At 61.5% G+C, this 18,074-nt stretch overlaps 2 protein-coding genes across 5 annotated transcripts in view; one reads left to right on the forward strand and one right to left on the reverse strand.

Moving 5' to 3' along the window:
* The window catches only part of LOC125181876 (C-type lectin domain family 2 member B-like), a 42,345-nt gene that overhangs the window by 6,232 nt on the left and 18,039 nt on the right, over nucleotides 1-18,074 (reverse strand). Inside the window, exons 3-7 of one of the 4 annotated variants that reach the window (XM_066986867.1) lie at nucleotides 7,275-7,437; nucleotides 6,831-6,941; nucleotides 6,332-6,513; nucleotides 5,848-5,951; nucleotides 4,868-5,551 (exon numbers count right to left, since the gene is read on the reverse strand). The exons of 1 other annotated variant lie outside the window; for it this stretch is intronic. In XM_066986867.1, the coding sequence (XP_066842968.1) occupies nucleotides 5,410-5,551; nucleotides 5,848-5,951; nucleotides 6,332-6,513; nucleotides 6,831-6,941; nucleotides 7,275-7,362 (627 nt within the window). In that variant the 5' untranslated portion in view covers nucleotides 7,363-7,437 and the 3' untranslated portion in view covers nucleotides 4,868-5,409. Of the gene's footprint in view, nucleotides 1-4,867; nucleotides 5,552-5,847; nucleotides 5,952-6,331; nucleotides 6,514-6,830; nucleotides 6,942-7,274; nucleotides 7,438-18,074 lie in introns of those variants that run through there. 2 more of the 4 variants (XM_066986865.1, XM_066986866.1) reach the window with 2 other exon arrangements.
* LOC136788375 (killer cell lectin-like receptor subfamily B member 1B allele B) lies at nucleotides 621-4,730 on the forward strand. The gene is made up of 6 exons (XM_066986842.1): nucleotides 621-1,101; nucleotides 2,427-2,525; nucleotides 2,908-3,036; nucleotides 3,350-3,504; nucleotides 3,895-4,013; nucleotides 4,396-4,730. Exons 1-6 carry the CDS (start codon nucleotides 1,017-1,019, stop codon nucleotides 4,589-4,591), a joined length of 783 nt encoding a protein of 260 aa, XP_066842943.1. The 5' UTR covers nucleotides 621-1,016; the 3' UTR covers nucleotides 4,592-4,730.

Consider the following 18,074-nt stretch of genomic DNA (forward strand, 5'->3'; position numbering starts at 1 on the left):
AAATCTGTGTTACTTTTGTTGAAGAAACCCAGCTCACGGGAAGATTTTTAACATCCCCTGGGGTGGGAGCAGAGGGAGGGAAATATAATGGTGAAAGCTCCGGATGCAGCATTTTTTTCTCAGCTGGATTCATGAAAACTTCCTGCAAAGGGGGGCCGCGGAAATGTGGCTTTAACTCCCCTCTTCTTGGGGCAAAACTCACGAGGCTCTTTGAGGTCTGGTTGGCTGTTGGGTGCTTATCCTTTAGGGTGCATATCCAAATAGCCATTTTTCCCCTCAATACAGGATTATCAAATTTTTTTTTTATTTTCCTTGGGGGTGCAGAGGGCAGAGGGAGATGGGGAGACAACAACTGCTAGTTGGTCAAGATGGTTTTTCACAGTGTGAAAAGCCAATCTGTAGCTGTGGCTCGCTGTAGCAACAGGAAAAAGAAACAACAGGTTTTTTTGTTTGTTTCTTTGTTTGTTTGTTTGTTTTTTTTTTTTTTTGTAAAAAAATCCTGGAAGAACACAGCAGGAAAGCTGTGCACAGGCAGGGGTTGAGCAAAGGCTTCTGCCAGCACCTGGCAAAGCAGTGAAGACAGGATTAAATGCTGGCGTTAATAAAAAAAAAAAATAATAAAAAAAGTAATTAAAAAATAAACACTTTCTTAGCTGCTTTCTAGCAGGTGTGCCTTTCTTACTGGAATCAGTACGAAGAAGCGCCCTGTGCACATCAAGGGGATTTGTCGGGGCCCACACAAGGATGGGGTAAAACAATAAAAGATACAAAAGGGTGGGCCGTGAGCCTGGAGGAGGCAGGAGGACCTTGTGCCCCTCCCCTGGACACCAGGCGAGGGTGCTGGTGACCCCAAAAGCTTTCAGGGGCATTGAACGGCCGAGAGCTGTGGCAGGAAGCTCCGGCCCCGCCGCTGGTTCGCACTTCACCAGTGCAGCTCTGAGCGTTTTGGTTTCCTGTCCTCCGGACCCCGTCGCGTCCCCTCCGCCTGCCGCGTGTCCTCCCGACTCCTCCACGCCATGGAGGATGAGGATGGCTACATGGCCTTGGACAGGCGATGCAAGCGGGGTGCTGCGGAGAGGCCGGGACCCCTCCGGGACGCAGGTAGCGGGGTCCGGTCCTCCGTCCCCACCACGGGCTTGTGGTGGCGAGAGGATACCCCGGGTGGCGATTGCTTGGCAGGGGAAGAACCGGGGTGGCGCAGCTCTTGGGGTCGCAGAGAGTCGTTCAAGCTGGGGAAACTGAGAGGGGGCTTGGGAGGGACGCTTGCCTGTGATTTTTGGACACTCCCAGGCACGCAGACGCTGGCTGCTGGTGCCCCCGTTTCGCTCCCATCCTGCTGCCGTCAGGCTTGGCTGCATCCCCCAAAACCCTTTTGCCCTGAAGAAGAGGAGCAGAGGGACTTTGGGCACCCCCCGGGACAGGGGATTGGGGGGACAGATGCTCTCGGCCCCCCCACTTCTCCTTTTGTGTCCCTTCCCCTGACTGCAGGACCTGCCACGAAAGACCTCAAGACAGGGGGGTCAGCACCAGGCTGGGTTCGATCACACCATTCCTCCCCCTCTCTGGGATGGGGGAGAGAATCAGAAAAAAAAATGAAGCCTGCGGGTTGAGATAGAGACAGTTTATTAGGACAGAAAAGAAAGGAAAAGAATAATAATGGTAATAGCACTACTACTAATAATGTGTACAAAACAAGTGACCCTCTCAGCGTTCAGTGTCTGAGCAGGACAGGCGACGAACTCATGCTGTGCACACGTCCTTGGGCTAAGCTCGGTATCGTGGAACAAAAATGGTTTTTGCACCGGAATTGGGAACATGAGCAAGCAGAGGAGATGGCAGAGAGGTGGTTCCATTGCTCCGTGAGGGCTGGAGATGGATGAAGTGTGAGAAAGGAGAGAGAAAGGAAGCATTTGGGGGACCTCTGCTGTATGGTACCCCCCTTGCACGGCAAAGTGCTCGGCAGTACCCCCCCATTTTCTAGAACCATAACGTTGCTGTGTGGTACCCACTGGTGTAACTGGGAAACCGCAGCCCGGCTTCTCCTCGTCCCCTCCAAGCTCCTGGAGGCTTTGCTCCAGCCAAAGCTTCCCCACGTTGAGCAGCGGGACCCACGCAAGGAGGGTCCTGTGGTGGGAGATGCAAAGAGAAGGTTGCGATCGTTGGGTTTTCACTTGGTTTTTTGTTTTTTGTGGAGGTAGCAAAGCAGCTGTCAAGTTCTGCTCAAACAGAGGGGCTCTATTTTATTTTATGATTTCATTATATTTCGTTATATTTTATTATATTTTACTATTTCATATGTATTAATTGATTTATTTATTTTATTGATTTATTTAATATTATTTTATTTCATTTCATTTCATTTCACTGTATTTAAATTTTAATTTACAAAGAAAGTACTTTCTGAACAAAACCATGGCCTCTTTCAGCTTCCGCCGCGTGCCCACGGTGGCACGGAGTCCTCCTGAAGCTGAGTGGATTGAGCCACGTGGTGCTGCTGGTGCTGCTGGCAGTGCTCAGCGTGCAGGGTGAGTAAAACCCAAGCGACCACAAGGGAAATTGTTCTTTTTTTTTTTTTTTTCCCCCAAGGGGAGGTCAGGGTTTTATCCCAGCAACCATCTCCATTTGGATGGGGACAATTTTGCCCCATGCGGATGCCACGGGACGCATCCAACAAGAGTAAATCCCCTCTGAAATCGAACCAACAAACAAAAACCACAAAAAAAAAGGCTTTTAAAGCAAGGGTGGAGGACACAAGCAACATTTTTATGCTATTGAAGAAGTTGGGTGCAATCATGACCAAAAAAGGAGGTTGCACAATAGCTTGGGGAACCCAACTCAGCCCTGCTCGGTTTTCACAGCGTTGCCTCAAAACACCCTCAATCTCACCCCCAAATTTTTGCCTCCAAGTTTTTCAGAAGGCACCGATGCCTCCAAGCGCTCCGCAGAACAAGAGCGAGGCCGGGGGAAGGAGCAGGATGGAGGCGTGCGTGATTCCCTCCCTGCTGCGCTACGTCTGCCGCTGGAACGGCTCCGCAGGTAACCCCTTCCCCGGGGGGGTCCCCGGGGTGGGATGGGTGCCCCCGGGGTGCTACGAGCCTGGCTTGGTGTTGATGATCATGGCGAGGAAGAGCTCGTTTTGCTGATCATCTCCAGCCTCCATGGGCCTCCTGGAGGAGAAGACACCTCTCCGCCTTCACCGAGCTTGCCCCACCATGGTCCTCCTCGTGGTGGATGAGTGGGAAAAGTGGGCAGGAAGAATAGAGAGCCCCCCTCCCCGGTGCCTCTTGGCTTGGTTGAGCGAGACCTCGAGCACTTTTTAGGGTTTCTCACAGCTCCGTCTCCTCTCCAGGCCACGGGGGCTGCAAGCTGTGCCCCCAGTCTCGGCAGCTTTTTGGGGACCAGTGCTACCAGCTTTCCAAGTCGAGTGGGACTTGGATGCAAGGCAAAAAAGACTGCGAAAGTTGGGGGTCCCATCTGGCCGTGCTCCGAAACACCGCCGATATGGTATGTGCAGAGTGGAGAAGGCTTGAAAAGGACCCAAAAGTCCTTGGTTTTGGTGGGTAGAGGGGCAAAAACTGCCCCAGAGCTCCAAGCCACCTCGTGCTAAGGGGTGGGAATGGGGCTGAATTGCCACCTAAAGGGCTTTGGAGGCCCCTTCCCACCTTTGGCATGGGAGGAAGGAGGGACACGGAGCTCGGGGGGAGCCTTTGGTGTCTCAGGCTCTGAATTTAAGCTCTTTCCACCCACTGAGCGAGGCAGCACTCAAGGCACGGGTGGTGTTTAGGGCCCGTCTCTTTGAGGATGAACCAAATGGGTTCAAAAAGCCGGCTTGGCACCCCACCGAGCCTCTTGCTGAAGGCCCCCGGAAGCCACCGCTCCTCTCCCATTTCCCAGGAGCACTTAAATGAGAGGATCCAGCAGGACAGCAAGGAGAAGCTAACGGTGTGGATCGGATTAAAGGCATCCAACTACAGATGGAAATGGGTGGACAACTCCTCCTTCGACGCCACCACGTGAGTACAGCTGCAACGCTCGGTGTGTGGAGCAGTTTTGCTCCATTTCAGCCCCAAGATCTCCAATATTTGGTGTCCGCAACAGCCTTGTAATCCCCCAGCAAGGCTTTTTGTAGCCCAAAGGTTGGCTGTACGGAGGACTCTAACCCAACATCTCATCACACCTATGCAGCCAACGTGGTTTCAATGCCCTGGGCATGCTCCAGTGGACGAAGGAGCCAGATGTTAGTGCAAGCACAGCAATGTGCACGCGCATCTGGGCAAGCCCGCAGCAAGAAGCCACCTGGAGCCCAGTGAGGCAGGCTGGGGGAGAAGCTCCCATTGCCCCCTCTCCAAAGAGGAAAAGGAGCTGCTTTTGGGTGCTGATGGTTTTGGTTTGCAGGTTCAGTTCCCTTCCGAGTGTGGAGAACGGCTGCGCGACCTTCAGAGACAAGAGGCTGGATTACGATGGCTGTGAAAGCGACCACAAGTGGGTTTGCCAGACAGAACCTTTCCATCTCCTTTTAAAGACTGCAGGAGACGGAGAGCTGTGCGGTGCCTGCCCCGAAAAGCCCAGCCTGCAGGATGCTTGCTGCTAATATTTGGGGTGAAGCCAACCCTCCTCGTTACGGCTCTGCGAGGAATTTCAGGGTTTGAACCCAACCAAGCACAGCCGAGAGTATCAGTGTAGGCTCTGGTGTAATTAGCTTCCAATTTCACAGAAGCACAATTTATGTTTTGTAATTAAAGGAAAATATTTTTTATTAAAAAATCCATCCAAATATGTACATCCAGACTGTATCTGTTCCAGTCTTACCTTGTCCTCCTTCCAATAGGCAGTGTATAGTAAAAAAATAGCATAACTCCATAGCAAATCAGATTCGCAGGTTTATTGTGTATTATTATAAAAATGCCTTTTGCAAGTGTAGAAAAATATAAAACAATTTTCTGCTGTACAATCAGAGTGTTGTACAAACAGGAGTGTTGCTGACCTGAGTAGAATCATAGAATAGAATCATAGAATATACCTTACTCTGCAGGCCCTGCACAGGTCTACCCAAAAATTCAGACAATATGACTAAGAGCACAGTACAAGCGCTTCTTAAACCCCCACAGGCTTGGTAGAGTAGAGCGGGACTGACCAGCGATGCGGTGCTTGATGCACCCCAGGGTATGGTTGCCCCTCCTGGCTGCCAGGGCACCCTGCTGGCTCATGTTTAGCTTGCTGTCAACTAAAACACCCAGATCCCTCTTGTGGCTGGACACTACATATGATTGACTGAGCCTGCAAGAATCTGAGCAGAAAGCAAACTCAGCAATACTGTTGCAGTAAAAAGCAGATTTAAGTAAGTTTTTACCAATGTTTGTGCTATTTTATCTTGCGGCACTGGCACAAGCTTTATGTTTATGGAATCTTTTATTCGGGGTAAATCTTTTGCCTCCACTCAACGTAGTTGTTGGGTCGGCTGCAGATCCAGTATTTCTCCGTGTGGCAGAGGGCTGAGCTGATCTTCTCCTGGTTTAGGTACGCACAAGGGCCACCTCCCCGCACCACAAACCTGCAATGCAGACACTCAAGAGTGAGCAGAAGGGAGGAAAGTAGGAAAATTATCCTAAAACCTGGAAGAAAAGCTGGGATTTCCTTGCCTGGGAAGGTCAGAATGGGCAGTGCTCAATATTTAATAGGGGTTCAGAGCACAGCATCCTCGGTCCGCCCCAAGCTTCCCGTGGTAAACCAGGGCTGCGGTGACAGGAGAAGGTCCCTGTCCCAAAAGAGGTCATCCCAGATCCTATAAGAACTCCTACCCTAATTGCCGACCCAAAGCACCCAACCCCAACAGGCGGAGGGACTGACCCATTGTTGAAGGCTGTGCCGTTGGTCCACCTCCACTGGCCGTCGCCTTCCTCGTGCAGCCCGAACCAGGAGTTTGCTTGGCCCTTGTAGCGCACGATGAAATCCTTTAGAGCAAAAAAAACAAATGGGTTTTAGGTGATCCCATCTTCCCCAAACACAACTCAGCCAGGTTCCACCTCCAGGCTGCAGAGCACCTTGCAATAGGAAGGTGATTTCATTTGAGAGATGTGAATATTCTACAATTTCACGGAAAAAGGAAGCTCCTTGAGGGCAAAGCTCAGGACAGCACCCAGCTGGACGTAGGGAGGGAGTTTTGGAGAAAATAATGTGATATTGCTCATCCCCCAGCCCGGGCTGTTGCTTTTGCCAGGGCATCTTCTCCTGGCTTTGTCAGTGGGTGAAATTTGGGGAAAATGGGTTTTTGGTCTGGTCCCACACATTTTCCACACCAGAGCTGGCGTGGGGGCTTGTGCCCAGTTCTCACCAGTTCGTCCAGGCTGTCTATGGAGGTCAGGGAGGCTTCCAAGGCCTTGCATTTTTCCAAGCTGGTGTTCCAGTTGCTTTTATTTTCTGAGAAATAGTAGCACTTGCCTTGGAAGCCTATCCACGTGTCTGGGCACACGTGGGAGAATTGGGGATGTGATGAGCGAGACTGCAGCTGCACAACTGCAAAAGGAGAAAAACAAGCAGATGAGATGCATGGACAGCCACAATAAAAAAAAAAATGCATTTTTTTAATTATATGTATTCCCCTCCAGCAAATGTAGGGGGGTTGGGATGTGCCAAGATGGGGCACCCCCTTGGAAAGGTTGAGTAGAGCCTGGAGAAAAGGGGGACAAAAGGGGGTGCCCCATGAAGCAGGCTCAGTGCTATGCTTGGGGGGCTTCTCATCCTGCTGGGAAAGCCCTGGAATTCCCCACTCCACCCCCAGAACAGGTCCCTGGCCCATCTCCCTGCCATGGGGATGCTCCGGTGGGACTCACCAATCAAGGCCACCAGCAGAACGACGACAAGGACACTCAGCACCACACACAGTGGAGCGAGAAGCCTTTGTACATGACGGCATTTCCTTCCCATCCCATGGGGGCTGGAGTCTGGTGGAGAAGAGAGCAGGAGATGTGGGCTGGGTCTTTCCACTCCCCCCATTTGCCCTCTTTCTGCTGAATCCACGGTTGATCCTATAGCCCTCCCCCTTGGGATAGGAGCTCCCTTTGTTGGTTCCTCGTGGCAAGAGTAGGTTTTGGCAAGGCTTGGAGCTGCTGCGTGGCCTCTGAAGGCACCTGCACTTGTTTGAGGTCCTCCAGATGGATTTAGAGGTGGCTGCATGGTAAAATTCAGAGCCTGTCCTCACCCACCCAAAAACCCTGACCGGTGCCCATCCCACCAGTGCCCCACCGGAGCCAGATCTCACTTTCCCCCAGCATTACCGCATTTGTATCGTTTTTCCTCATCTCTTGGAGGGTTCAGCACTTCTTCTTGGTTGGGATGAGTATTTTCACAGGCTCCTTTCCCCATGGCAGTCAAGAAAGTGTCAGGTCTCACTGATCACATCCGCCCATCCTGTCGTGATGCCACAACTGCCGGAGCTCGCTGTGATAGCAAGGAGAGGGTTGAGTGCTGGGGGGCCAGCAAAGCCCCCCTGGTGTGGGGAGTTCTGGTGACCTGGGGGGATATGGGGAAAACGTGGGTGGGGAGAGGGCTTGTGGTCTGTTGGAGGGAAGGGGGGACGGGGGGACGGGGGGACGGGGGGACGGGGGGACGGGGGGACGGGGGGACGGGGGGACGGGGGGACGGGGGGACGGGGGGACGGGGGGACGGGGGGACGGGGGGACGGGGGGACGGGGGGACGGGGGACGGGGGGACGGGGGGACGGGGGGACGGGGGGACGGGGGGACGGGGGGACGGGGGGACGGGGGGACGGGGGACGGGGGGACGGGGAGACGGGGGGACGGGGAGACGACGGGGGACGGGGGGACGGGGAGACGGGGGGACGGGGAGACGGGGGGACGGGGAGACGGGGGGACGGGGGAGACGGGGGGACGGGGAGACGGGGGGACGGGGAGACGGGGGGACGGGGAGACGGGGGGACGGGGAGACGGGGGGACGGGGAGACGGGGGACGGGGAGACGGAAGGACGGGGAGACGGAAGGACGGGGAGACGGAAGGACGGGGAGACGGAAGGACGGGGAGACGGAAGGACGGGGAGACGGAAGGACGGGGAGACGGAAGGACGGGGAGACGGAAGGACGGGGAGACGGAAGGACGGGGAGACGGAAGGACGGGGAGACGGAAGGACGGGGAGACGGAAGGACGGGGAGACGGAAGGACGGGGAGACGGAAGGACGGGGAGACGGAAGGACGGGGAGACGGAAGGACGGGGAGACGGAAGGACGGGGAGACGGAAGGACGGGGAGACGGAAGGACGGGGAGACGGAAGGACGGGGAGACGGAAGGACGGGGAGACGGAAGGACGGGGAGACGGAAGGACGGGGAGACGGAAGGACGGGGAGACGGAAGGACGGGGAGACGGAAGGACGGGGAGACGGAAGGACGGGGAGACGGAAGGACGGGGAGACGGAAGGACGGGGAGACGGAAGGACGGGGAGACGGAAGGACGGGGAGACGGAAGGACGGGGAGACGGAAGGACGGGGAGACGGAAGGACGGGGAGACGGAAGGACGGGGAGACGGAAGGACGGGGAGACGGAAGGACGGGGAGACGGAAGGACGGGGAGACGGAAGGACGGGGAGACGGAAGGACGGGGAGACGGAAGGACGGGGAGACGGAAGGACGGGGAGACGGAAGGACGGGGAGACGGAAGGACGGGGAGACGGAAGGACGGGGAGACGGAAGGACGGGGAGACGGAAGGACGGGGAGACGGAAGGACGGGGAGACGGAAGGACGGGGAGACGGAAGGACGGGGAGACGGAAGGACGGGGAGACGGAAGGACGGGGAGACGGAAGGACGGGGAGACGGAAGGACGGGGAGACGGAAGGACGGGGAGACGGAAGGACGGGGAGACGGAAGGACGGGGAGACGGAAGGACGGGGAGACGGAAGGACGGGGAGACGGAAGGACGGGGAGACGGAAGGACGGGGAGACGGAAGGACGGGGAGACGGAAGGACGGGGAGACGGAAGGACGGGGAGACGGAAGGACGGGGAGACGGAAGGACGGGGAGACGGAAGGACGGGGAGACGGAAGGACGGGGAGACGGAAGGACGGGGAGACGGAAGGACGGGGAGACGGAAGGACGGGGAGACGGAAGGACGGGGAGACGGAAGGACGGGGAGACGGAAGGACGGGGAGACGGAAGGACGGGGAGACGGAAGGACGGGGAGACGGAAGGACGGGGAGACGGAAGGACGGGGAGACGGAAGGACGGGGAGACGGAAGGACGGGGAGACGGAAGGACGGGGAGACGGAAGGACGGGGAGACGGAAGGACGGGGAGACGGAAGGACGGGGAGACGGAAGGACGGGGAGACGGAAGGACGGGGAGACGGAAGGACGGGGAGACGGAAGGACGGGGAGACGGAAGGACGGGGAGACGGAAGGACGGGGAGACGGAAGGACGGGGAGACGGAAGGACGGGGAGACGGAAGGACGGGGAGACGGAAGGACGGGGAGACGGAAGGACGGGGAGACGGAAGGACGGGGAGACGGAAGGACGGGGAGACGGAAGGACGGGGAGACGGAAGGACGGGGAGACGGAAGGACGGGGAGACGGAAGGACGGGGAGACGGAAGGACGGGGAGACGGAAGACGGAGGACGGGGAGACGGAGGACGGGGAGACGGAAGGACGGGGAGACGGAAGGACGGGGAGACGGAAGGACGGGGAGACGGAAGGACGGGGAGACGGAAGGACGGGGAGACGGAAGGACGGAGACGGAAGGACGGGGAGACGGAAGGACGGGGAGACGGAAGGACGGGGAGACGGAAGGACGGGGAGACGGAAGGACGGGGAGACGGAAGGACGGGGAGACGGAAGGACGGGGAGACGGAAGGACGGGGAGACGGAAGGACGGGGAGACGGAAGGACGGGGAGACGGAAGGACGGGGAGACGGAAGGACGGGGAGACGGAAGGACGGGGAGACGGAAGGACGGGGAGACGGAAGGACGGGGAGACGGAAGGACGGGGAGACGGAAGGACGGGGAGACGGAAGGACGGGGAGACGGAAGGACGGGGAGACGGAAGGACGGGGAGACGGAAGGACGGGGAGACGGAAGGACGGGGAGACGGAAGGACGGGGAGACGGAAGGACGGGGAGACGGAAGGACGGGGAGACGGAAGGACGGGGAGACGGAAGGACGGGGAGACGGAAGGACGGGGAGACGGAAGGACGGGGAGACGGAAGGACGGGGAGACGGAAGGACGGGGAGACGGAAGGACGGGGAGACGGAAGGACGGGGAGACGGAAGGACGGGGAGACGGAAGGACGGGGAGACGGAAGGACGGGGAGACGGAAGGACGGGGAGACGGAAGGACGGGGAGACGGAAGGACGGGGAGACGGAAGGACGGGGAGACGGAAGGACGGGGAGACGGAAGGACGGGGAGACGGAAGGACGGGGAGACGGAAGGACGGGGAGACGGAAGGACGGGGAGACGGAAGGACGGGGAGACGGAAGGACGGGGAGACGGAAGGACGGGGAGACGGAAGGACGGGGAGACGGAAGGACGGGGAGACGGAAGGACGGGGAGACGGAAGGACGGGGAGACGGAAGGACGGGGAGACGGAAGGACGGGGAGACGGAAGGACGGGGAGACGGAAGGACGGGGAGACGGAAGGACGGGGAGACGGAAGGACGGGGAGACGGAAGGACGGGGAGACGGAAGGACGGGGAGACGGAAAGGACGGGGAGACGGAAGGACGGGGAGACGGAAGGACGGGGAGACGGAAGGACGGGGAGACGGAAGGACGGGGAGACGGAAGGACGGGGAGACGGAAGGACGGGGAGACGGAAGGACGGGGAGACGGAAGGACGGGGAGACGGAAGGACGGGGAGACGGAAGGACGGGGAGACGGAAGGACGGGGAGACGGAAGGACGGGGAGACGGAAGGACGGGGAGACGGAAGGACGGGGAGACGGAAGGACGGGGAGACGGAAGGACGGGGAGACGGAAGGACGGGGAGACGGAAGGACGGGGAGACGGAAGGACGGGGAGACGGAAGGACGGGGAGACGGAAGGACGGGGAGACGGAAGGACGGGGAGACGGAAGGACGGGGAGACGGAAGGACGGGGAGACGGAAGGACGGGGAGACGGAAGGACGGGGAGACGGAAGGACGGGGAGACGGAAGGACGGGGAGACGGAAGGACGGGGAGACGGAAGGACGGGGAGACGGAAGGACGGGGAGACGGAAGGACGGGGAGACGGAAGGACGGGGAGACGGAAGGACGGGGAGACGGAAGGACGGGGAGACGGAAGGACGGGGAGACGGAAGGACGGGGAGACGGAAGGACGGGGAGACGGAAGGACGGGGAGACGGAAGGACGGGGAGACGGAAGGACGGGGAGACGGAAGGACGGGGAGACGGAAGGACGGGGAGACGGAAGGACGGGGAGACGGAAGGACGGGGAGACGGAAGGACGGGGAGACGGAAGGACGGGGAGACGGAAGGACGGGGAGACGGAAGGACGGGGAGACGGAAGGACGGGGAGACGGAAGGACGGGGAGACGGAAGGACGGGGAGACGGAAGGACGGGGAGACGGAAGGACGGGGAGACGGAAGGACGGGGAGACGGAAGGACGGGGAGACGGAAGGACGGGGAGACGGAAGGACGGGGAGACGGAAGGACGGGGAGACGGAAGGACGGGGAGACGGAAGGACGGGGAGACGGAAGGACGGGGAGACGGAAGGACGGGGAGACGGAAGGACGGGGAGACGGAAGGACGGGGAGACGGAAGGACGGGGAGACGGAAGGACGGGGAGACGGAAGGACGGGGAGACGGAAGGACGGGGAGACGGAAGGACGGGGAGACGGAAGGACGGGGAGACGGAAGGACGGGGAGACGGAAGGACGGGGAGACGGAAGGACGGGGAGACGGAAGGACGGGGAGACGGAAGGACGGGGAGACGGAAGGACGGGGAGACGGAAGGACGGGGAGACGGAAGGACGGGGAGACGGAAGGACGGGGAGACGGAAGGACGGGGAGACGGAAGGACGGGGAGACGGAAGGACGGGGAGACGGAAGGACGGGGAGACGGAAGGACGGGGAGACGGAAGGACGGGGAGACGGAAGGACGGGGAGACGGAAGGACGGGGAGACGGAAGGACGGGGAGACGGAAGGACGGGGAGACGGAAGGACGGGGAGACGGAAGGACGGGGAGACGGAAGGACGGGGAGACGGAAGGACGGGGAGACGGAAGGACGGGGAGACGGAAGGACGGGGAGACGGAAGGACGGGGAGACGGAAGGACGGGGAGACGGAAGGACGGGGAGACGGAAGGACGGGGAGACGGAAGGACGGGGAGACGGAAGGACGGGGAGACGGAAGGACGGGGAGACGGAAGGACGGGGAGACGGAAGGACGGGGAGACGGAAGGACGGGGAGACGGAAGGACGGGGAGACGGAAGGACGGGGAGACGGAAGGACGGGGAGACGGAAGGACGGGGAGACGGAAGGACGGGGAGACGGAAGGACGGGGAGACGGAAGGACGGGGAGACGGAAGGACGGGGAGACGGAAGGACGGGGAGACGGAAGGACGGGGAGACGGAAGGACGGGGAGACGGAAGGACGGGGAGACGGAAGGACGGGGAGACGGAAGGACGGGGAGACGGAAGGACGGGGAGACGGAAGGACGGGGAGACGGAAGGACGGGGAGACGGAAGGACGGGGAGACGGAAGGACGGGGAGACGGAAGGACGGGGAGACGGAAGGACGGGGAGACGGAAGGACGGGGAGACGGAAGGACGGGGAGACGGAAGGACGGGGAGACGGAAGGACGGGGAGACGGAAGGACGGGGAGACGGAAGGACGGGGAGACGGAAGGACGGGGAGACGGAAGGACGGGGAGACGGAAGGACGGGGAGACGGAAGGACGGGGAGACGGAAGGACGGGGAGACGGAAGGACGGGGAGACGGAAGGACGGGGAGACGGAAGGACGGGGAGACGGAAGGACGGGGAGACGGAAGGACGGGGAGACGGAAGGACGGGGAGACGGAAGGACGGGGAGACGGAAGGACGGGGAGACGGAAGGACGGGGAGACGGAAGGACGGGGAGACGGAAGGACGGGGAGACGGAAGGACGGGGAGACGGAAGGACGGGGAGACGGAAGGACGGGGAGACGGAAGGACGGGGAGACGGAAGGACGGGGAGACGGAAGGACGGGGAGACGGAAGGACGGGGAGACGGAAGGACGGGGAGACGGAAGGACGGGGAGACGGAAGGACGGGGAGACGGAAGGACGGGGAGACGGAAGGACGGGGAGACGGAAGGACGGGGAGACGGAAGGACGGGGAGACGGAAGGACGGGGAGACGGAAGGACGGGGAGACGGAAGGACGGGGAGACGGAAGGACGGGGAGACGGAAGGACGGGGAGACGGAAGGACGGGGAGACGGAAGGACGGGGAGACGGAAGGACGGGGAGACGGAAGGACGGGGAGACGGAAGGACGGGGAGACGGAAGGACGGGGAGACGGAAGGACGGGGAGACGGAAGGACGGGGAGACGGAAGGACGGGGAGACGGAAGGACGGGGAGACGGAAGGACGGGGAGACGGAAGGACGGGGAGACGGAAGGACGGGGAGACGGAAGGACGGGGAGACGGAAGGACGGGGAGACGGAAGGACGGGGAGACGGAAGGACGGGGAGACGGAAGGACGGGGAGACGGAAGGACGGGGAGACGGAAGGACGGGGAGACGGAAGGACGGGGAGACGGAAGGACGGGGAGACGGAAGGACGGGGAGACGGAAGGACGGGGAGACGGAAGGACGGGGAGACGGAAGGACGGGGAGACGGAAGGACGGGGAGACGGAAGGACGGGGAGACGGAAGGACGGGGAGACGGAAGGACGGGGAGACGGAAGGACGGGGAGACGGAAGGACGGGGAGACGGAAGGACGGGGAGACGGAAGGACGGGGAGACGGGGAGACGGAAGGACGGGGAGACGGAAGGACGGGGAGACGGAAGGACGGGGAGACGGAAGGACGGGGAGACGGAAGGACGGGGAGACGGAAGGACGGGGAGACGGAAGGACGGGGAGACGGAAGGACGGGGAGACGGAAGGACGGGGAGACGGAAGGACGGGGAGACGGAAGGACGGGGAGACGGAAGGACGGGGAGACGGAAGGACGGGGAGACGGAAGGACGGGGAGACGGAAGGACGGGGAGACGGAAGGACGGGGAGACGGAAGGACGGGGAGACGGAAGGACGGGGAGACGGAAGGACGGGGAGACGGAAGGACGGGGAGACGGAAGGACGGGGAGACGGAAGGACGGGGAGACGGAAGGACGGGGAGACGGAAGGACGGGGAGACGGAAGGACGGGGAGACGGAAGGACGGGGAGACGGAAGGACGGGGAGACGGAAGGACGGGGAGACGGAAGGACGGGGAGACGGAAGGACGGGGAGACGGAAGGACGGGGAGACGGAAGGACGGGGAGACGGAAGGACGGGGAGACGGAAGGACGGGGAGACGGAAGGACGGGGAGACGGAAGGACGGGGAGACGGAAGGACGGGGAGACGGAAGGACGGGGAGACGGAAGGACGGGGAGACGGAAGGACGGGGAGACGGAAGGACGGGGAGACGGAAGGACGGGGAGACGGAAGGACGGGGAGACGGAAGGACGGGGAGACGGAAGGACGGGGAGACGGAAGGACGGGGAGACGGAAGGACGGGGAGACGGAAGGACGGGGAGACGGAAGGACGGGGAGACGGAAGGACGGGGAGACGGAAGGACGGGGAGACGGAAGGACGGGGAGACGGAAGGACGGGGAGACGGAAGGACGGGGAGACGGAAGGACGGGGAGACGGAAGGACGGGGAGACGGAAGGACGGGGAGACGGAAGGACGGGGAGACGGAAGGACGGGGAGACGGAAGGACGGGGAGACGGAAGGACGGGGAGACGGAAGGACGGGGAGACGGAAGGACGGGGAGACGGAAGGACGGGGAGACGGAAGGACGGGGAGACGGAAGGACGGGGAGACGGAAGGACGGGGAGACGGAAGGACGGGGAGACGGAAGGACGGGGAGACGGAAGGACGGGGAGACGGAAGGACGGGGAGACGGAAGGACGGGGAGACGGAAGGACGGGGAGACGGAAGGACGGGGAGACGGAAGGACGGGGAGACGGAAGGACGGGGAGACGGAAGGACGGGGAGACGGAAGGACGGGGAGACGGAAGGACGGGGAGACGGAAGGACGGGGGGAGACGGGGAGACGGAAGGACGGGGAGACGGAAGGACGGGGAGACGGAAGGACGGGGAGACGGAAGGACGGGGAGACGGAAGGACGGGGAGACGGAAGGACGGGGAGACGGAAGGACGGGGAGACGGAAGGACGGGGAGACGGAAGGACGGGGAGACGGAAGGACGGGGAGACGGAAGGACGGGGAGACGGAAGGACGGGGAGACGGAAGGACGGGGAGACGGAAGGACGGGGAGACGGAAGGACGGGGAGACGGAAGGACGGGGAGACGGAAGGACGGGGAGACGGAAGGACGGGGAGACGGAAGGACGGGGAGACGGAAGGACGGGGAGACGGAAGGACGGGGAGACGGAAGGACGGGGAGACGGAAGGACGGGGAGACGGAAGGACGGGGAGACGGAAGGACGGGGAGACGGAAGGACGGGGAGACGGAAGGACGGGGAGACGGAAGGACGGGGAGACGGAAGGACGGGGAGACGGAAGGACGGGGAGACGGAAGGACGGGGAGACGGAAGGACGGGGAGACGGAAGGACGGGGAGACGGAAGGACGGGGAGACGGAAGGACGGGGAGACGGAAGGACGGGGAGACGGAAGGACGGGGAGACGGAAGGACGGGGAGACGGAAGGACGGGGAGACGGAAGGACGGGGAGACGGAAGGACGGGGAGACGGAAGGACGGGGAGACGGAAGGACGGGGAGACGGAAGGACGGGGAGACGGAAGGACGGGGAGACGGAAGGACGGGGAGACGGAAGGACGGGGAGACGGAAGGACGGGGAGACGGAAGGACGGGGAGACGGAAGGACGGGGAGACGGAAGGACGGGGAGACGGAAGGACGGGGAGACGGAAGGACGGGGAGACGGAAGGACGGGGAGACGGAAGGACGGGGAGACGGAAGGACGGGGAGACGGAAGGACGGGGAGACGGAAGGACGGGGAGACGGAAGGACGGGGAGACGGAAGGACGGGGAGACGGAAGGACGGGGAGACGGAAGGACGGGGAGACGGAAGGACGGGGAGACGGAAGGACGGGGAGACGGAAGGACGGGGAGACGGAAGGACGGGGAGACGGAAGGACGGGGAGACGGAAGGACGGGGAGACGGAAGGACGGGGAGACGGAAGGACGGGGAGACGGAAGGACGGGGAGACGGAAGGACGGGGAGACGGAAGGACGGGGAGACGGAAGGACGGGGAGACGGAAGGACGGGGAGACGGAAGGACGGGGAGACGGAAGGACGGGGAGAGACGGGGAGAGGAAGGGGGAGACGGAAGGACGGGGAGACGGAAGGACGGGGAGACGGAAGGACGGGGAGACGGAAGGACGGGGAGACGGAAGGACGGGGAGACGGAAGGACGGGGAGACGGAAGGACGGGGAGACGGAAGGACGGGGAGACGGAAGGACGGGGAGACGGAAGGACGGGGAGACGGAAGGACGGGGAGACGGAAGGACGGGGAGACGGAAGGACGGGGAGACGGAAGGACGGGGAGACGGAAGGACGGGGAGACGGAAGGACGGGGAGACGGAAGGACGGGGAGACGGAAGGACGGGGAGACGGAAGGACGGGGAGACGGAAGGACGGGGAGACGGAAGGACGGGGAGACGGAAGGACGGGGAGACGGAAGGACGGGGAGACGGAAGGACGGGGAGACGGAAGGACGGGGAGACGGAAGGACGGGGAGACGGAAGGACGGGGAGACGGAAGGACGGGGAGACGGAAGGACGGGGAGACGGAAGGACGGGGAGACGGAAGGACGGGGAGACGGAAGGACGGGGAGACGGAAGGACGGGGAGACGGAAGGACGGGGAGACGGAAGGACGGGGAGACGGAAGGACGGGGAGACGGAAGGACGGGGAGACGGAAGGACGGGGAGACGGAAGGACGGGGAGACGGAAGGACGGGGAAGACGGACGGAAGGACGGGGAGACGGAAGGACGGGGAGGGAGACGGAAGGACGGGGAGACGGAAGGACGGGGAGACGGAAGGACGGGGAGACGGAAGGACGGGGAGACGGAAGGACGGGGAGACGGAAGGACGGGGAGACGGAAGGACGGGGAGACGGAAGGACGGGGAGACGGAAGGACGGGGAGACGGAAGGACGGGGAGACGGAAGGACGGGGAGACGGAAGGACGGGGAGACGGAAGGACGGGGAGACGGAAGGACGGGGAGACGGAAGGACGGGGAGACGGAAGGACGGGGAGACGGAAGGACGGGGAGAAGGAAGGACGGGGAGAAGGAAGGACGGGGAGAAGGAAGGACGGGGAGAAGGAAGGACGGGGAGAAGGAAGGACGGGGAGAAGGAAGGACGGGGAGAAGGAAGGACGGGGAGAAGGAAGGACGGGGAGAAGGAAGGACGGGGAGAAGGAAGGACGGGGAGAAGGAAGGACGGGGAGAAGGAAGGACGGGGAGAAGGAAGGACGGGGAGAAGGAAGGACGGGGAGAAGGAAGGACGGGGAGAAGGAAGGACGGGGAGAAGGAAGGACGGGGAGAAGGAAGGACGGGGAGAAGGAAGGACGGGGAGAAGGAAGGACGGGGAGAAGGAAGGACGGGGAGAAGGAAGGACGGGGAGAAGGAAGGACGGGGAGAAGGAAGGACGGGGAGAAGGAAGGACGGGGAGAAGGAAGGACGGGGAGAAGGAAGGACGGGGAGAAGGAAGGGGAGAAGGAAGGACAAGATTAAGAAAGAAAGAGAGAAGGAAAAGAGAGAAAGAAATGGAGCAAGAAAAAGAGAAAAGAAAGAAAAAGACAGATGTTTAAACTGACTTTAAATCCCAAAAGAAATTAAAAGAAAAATACTGCCTATCAGCACTCAAAGCTCAAAGGGAGTTAAGTGTCTGGGACA

This window comes from Anser cygnoides, chromosome 35 (genome assembly GCF_040182565.1).
Source record: "Anser cygnoides isolate HZ-2024a breed goose chromosome 35, Taihu_goose_T2T_genome, whole genome shotgun sequence".
Lineage (NCBI taxonomy): Eukaryota > Metazoa > Chordata > Aves > Anseriformes > Anatidae > Anser > Anser cygnoides.

Excerpts from the sequence above, each read along its gene's own strand:
- LOC136788375 (XM_066986842.1), top strand. The coding sequence starts at position 1,017 with ATGGAGGATGAGGATGGCTACATGGCCTTGGACAGGCGATGCAAGCGG. Across the intron at positions 1,102-2,426 it reads GGGACCCCTCCGGGACGCAG|CTTCCGCCGCGTGCCCACGG; the intron begins GTAGCGGGGTCC and ends GGCCTCTTTCAG. Across the intron at positions 4,014-4,395 it reads TCCTCCTTCGACGCCACCAC|GTTCAGTTCCCTTCCGAGTG; the intron begins GTGAGTACAGCT and ends TTTGGTTTGCAG.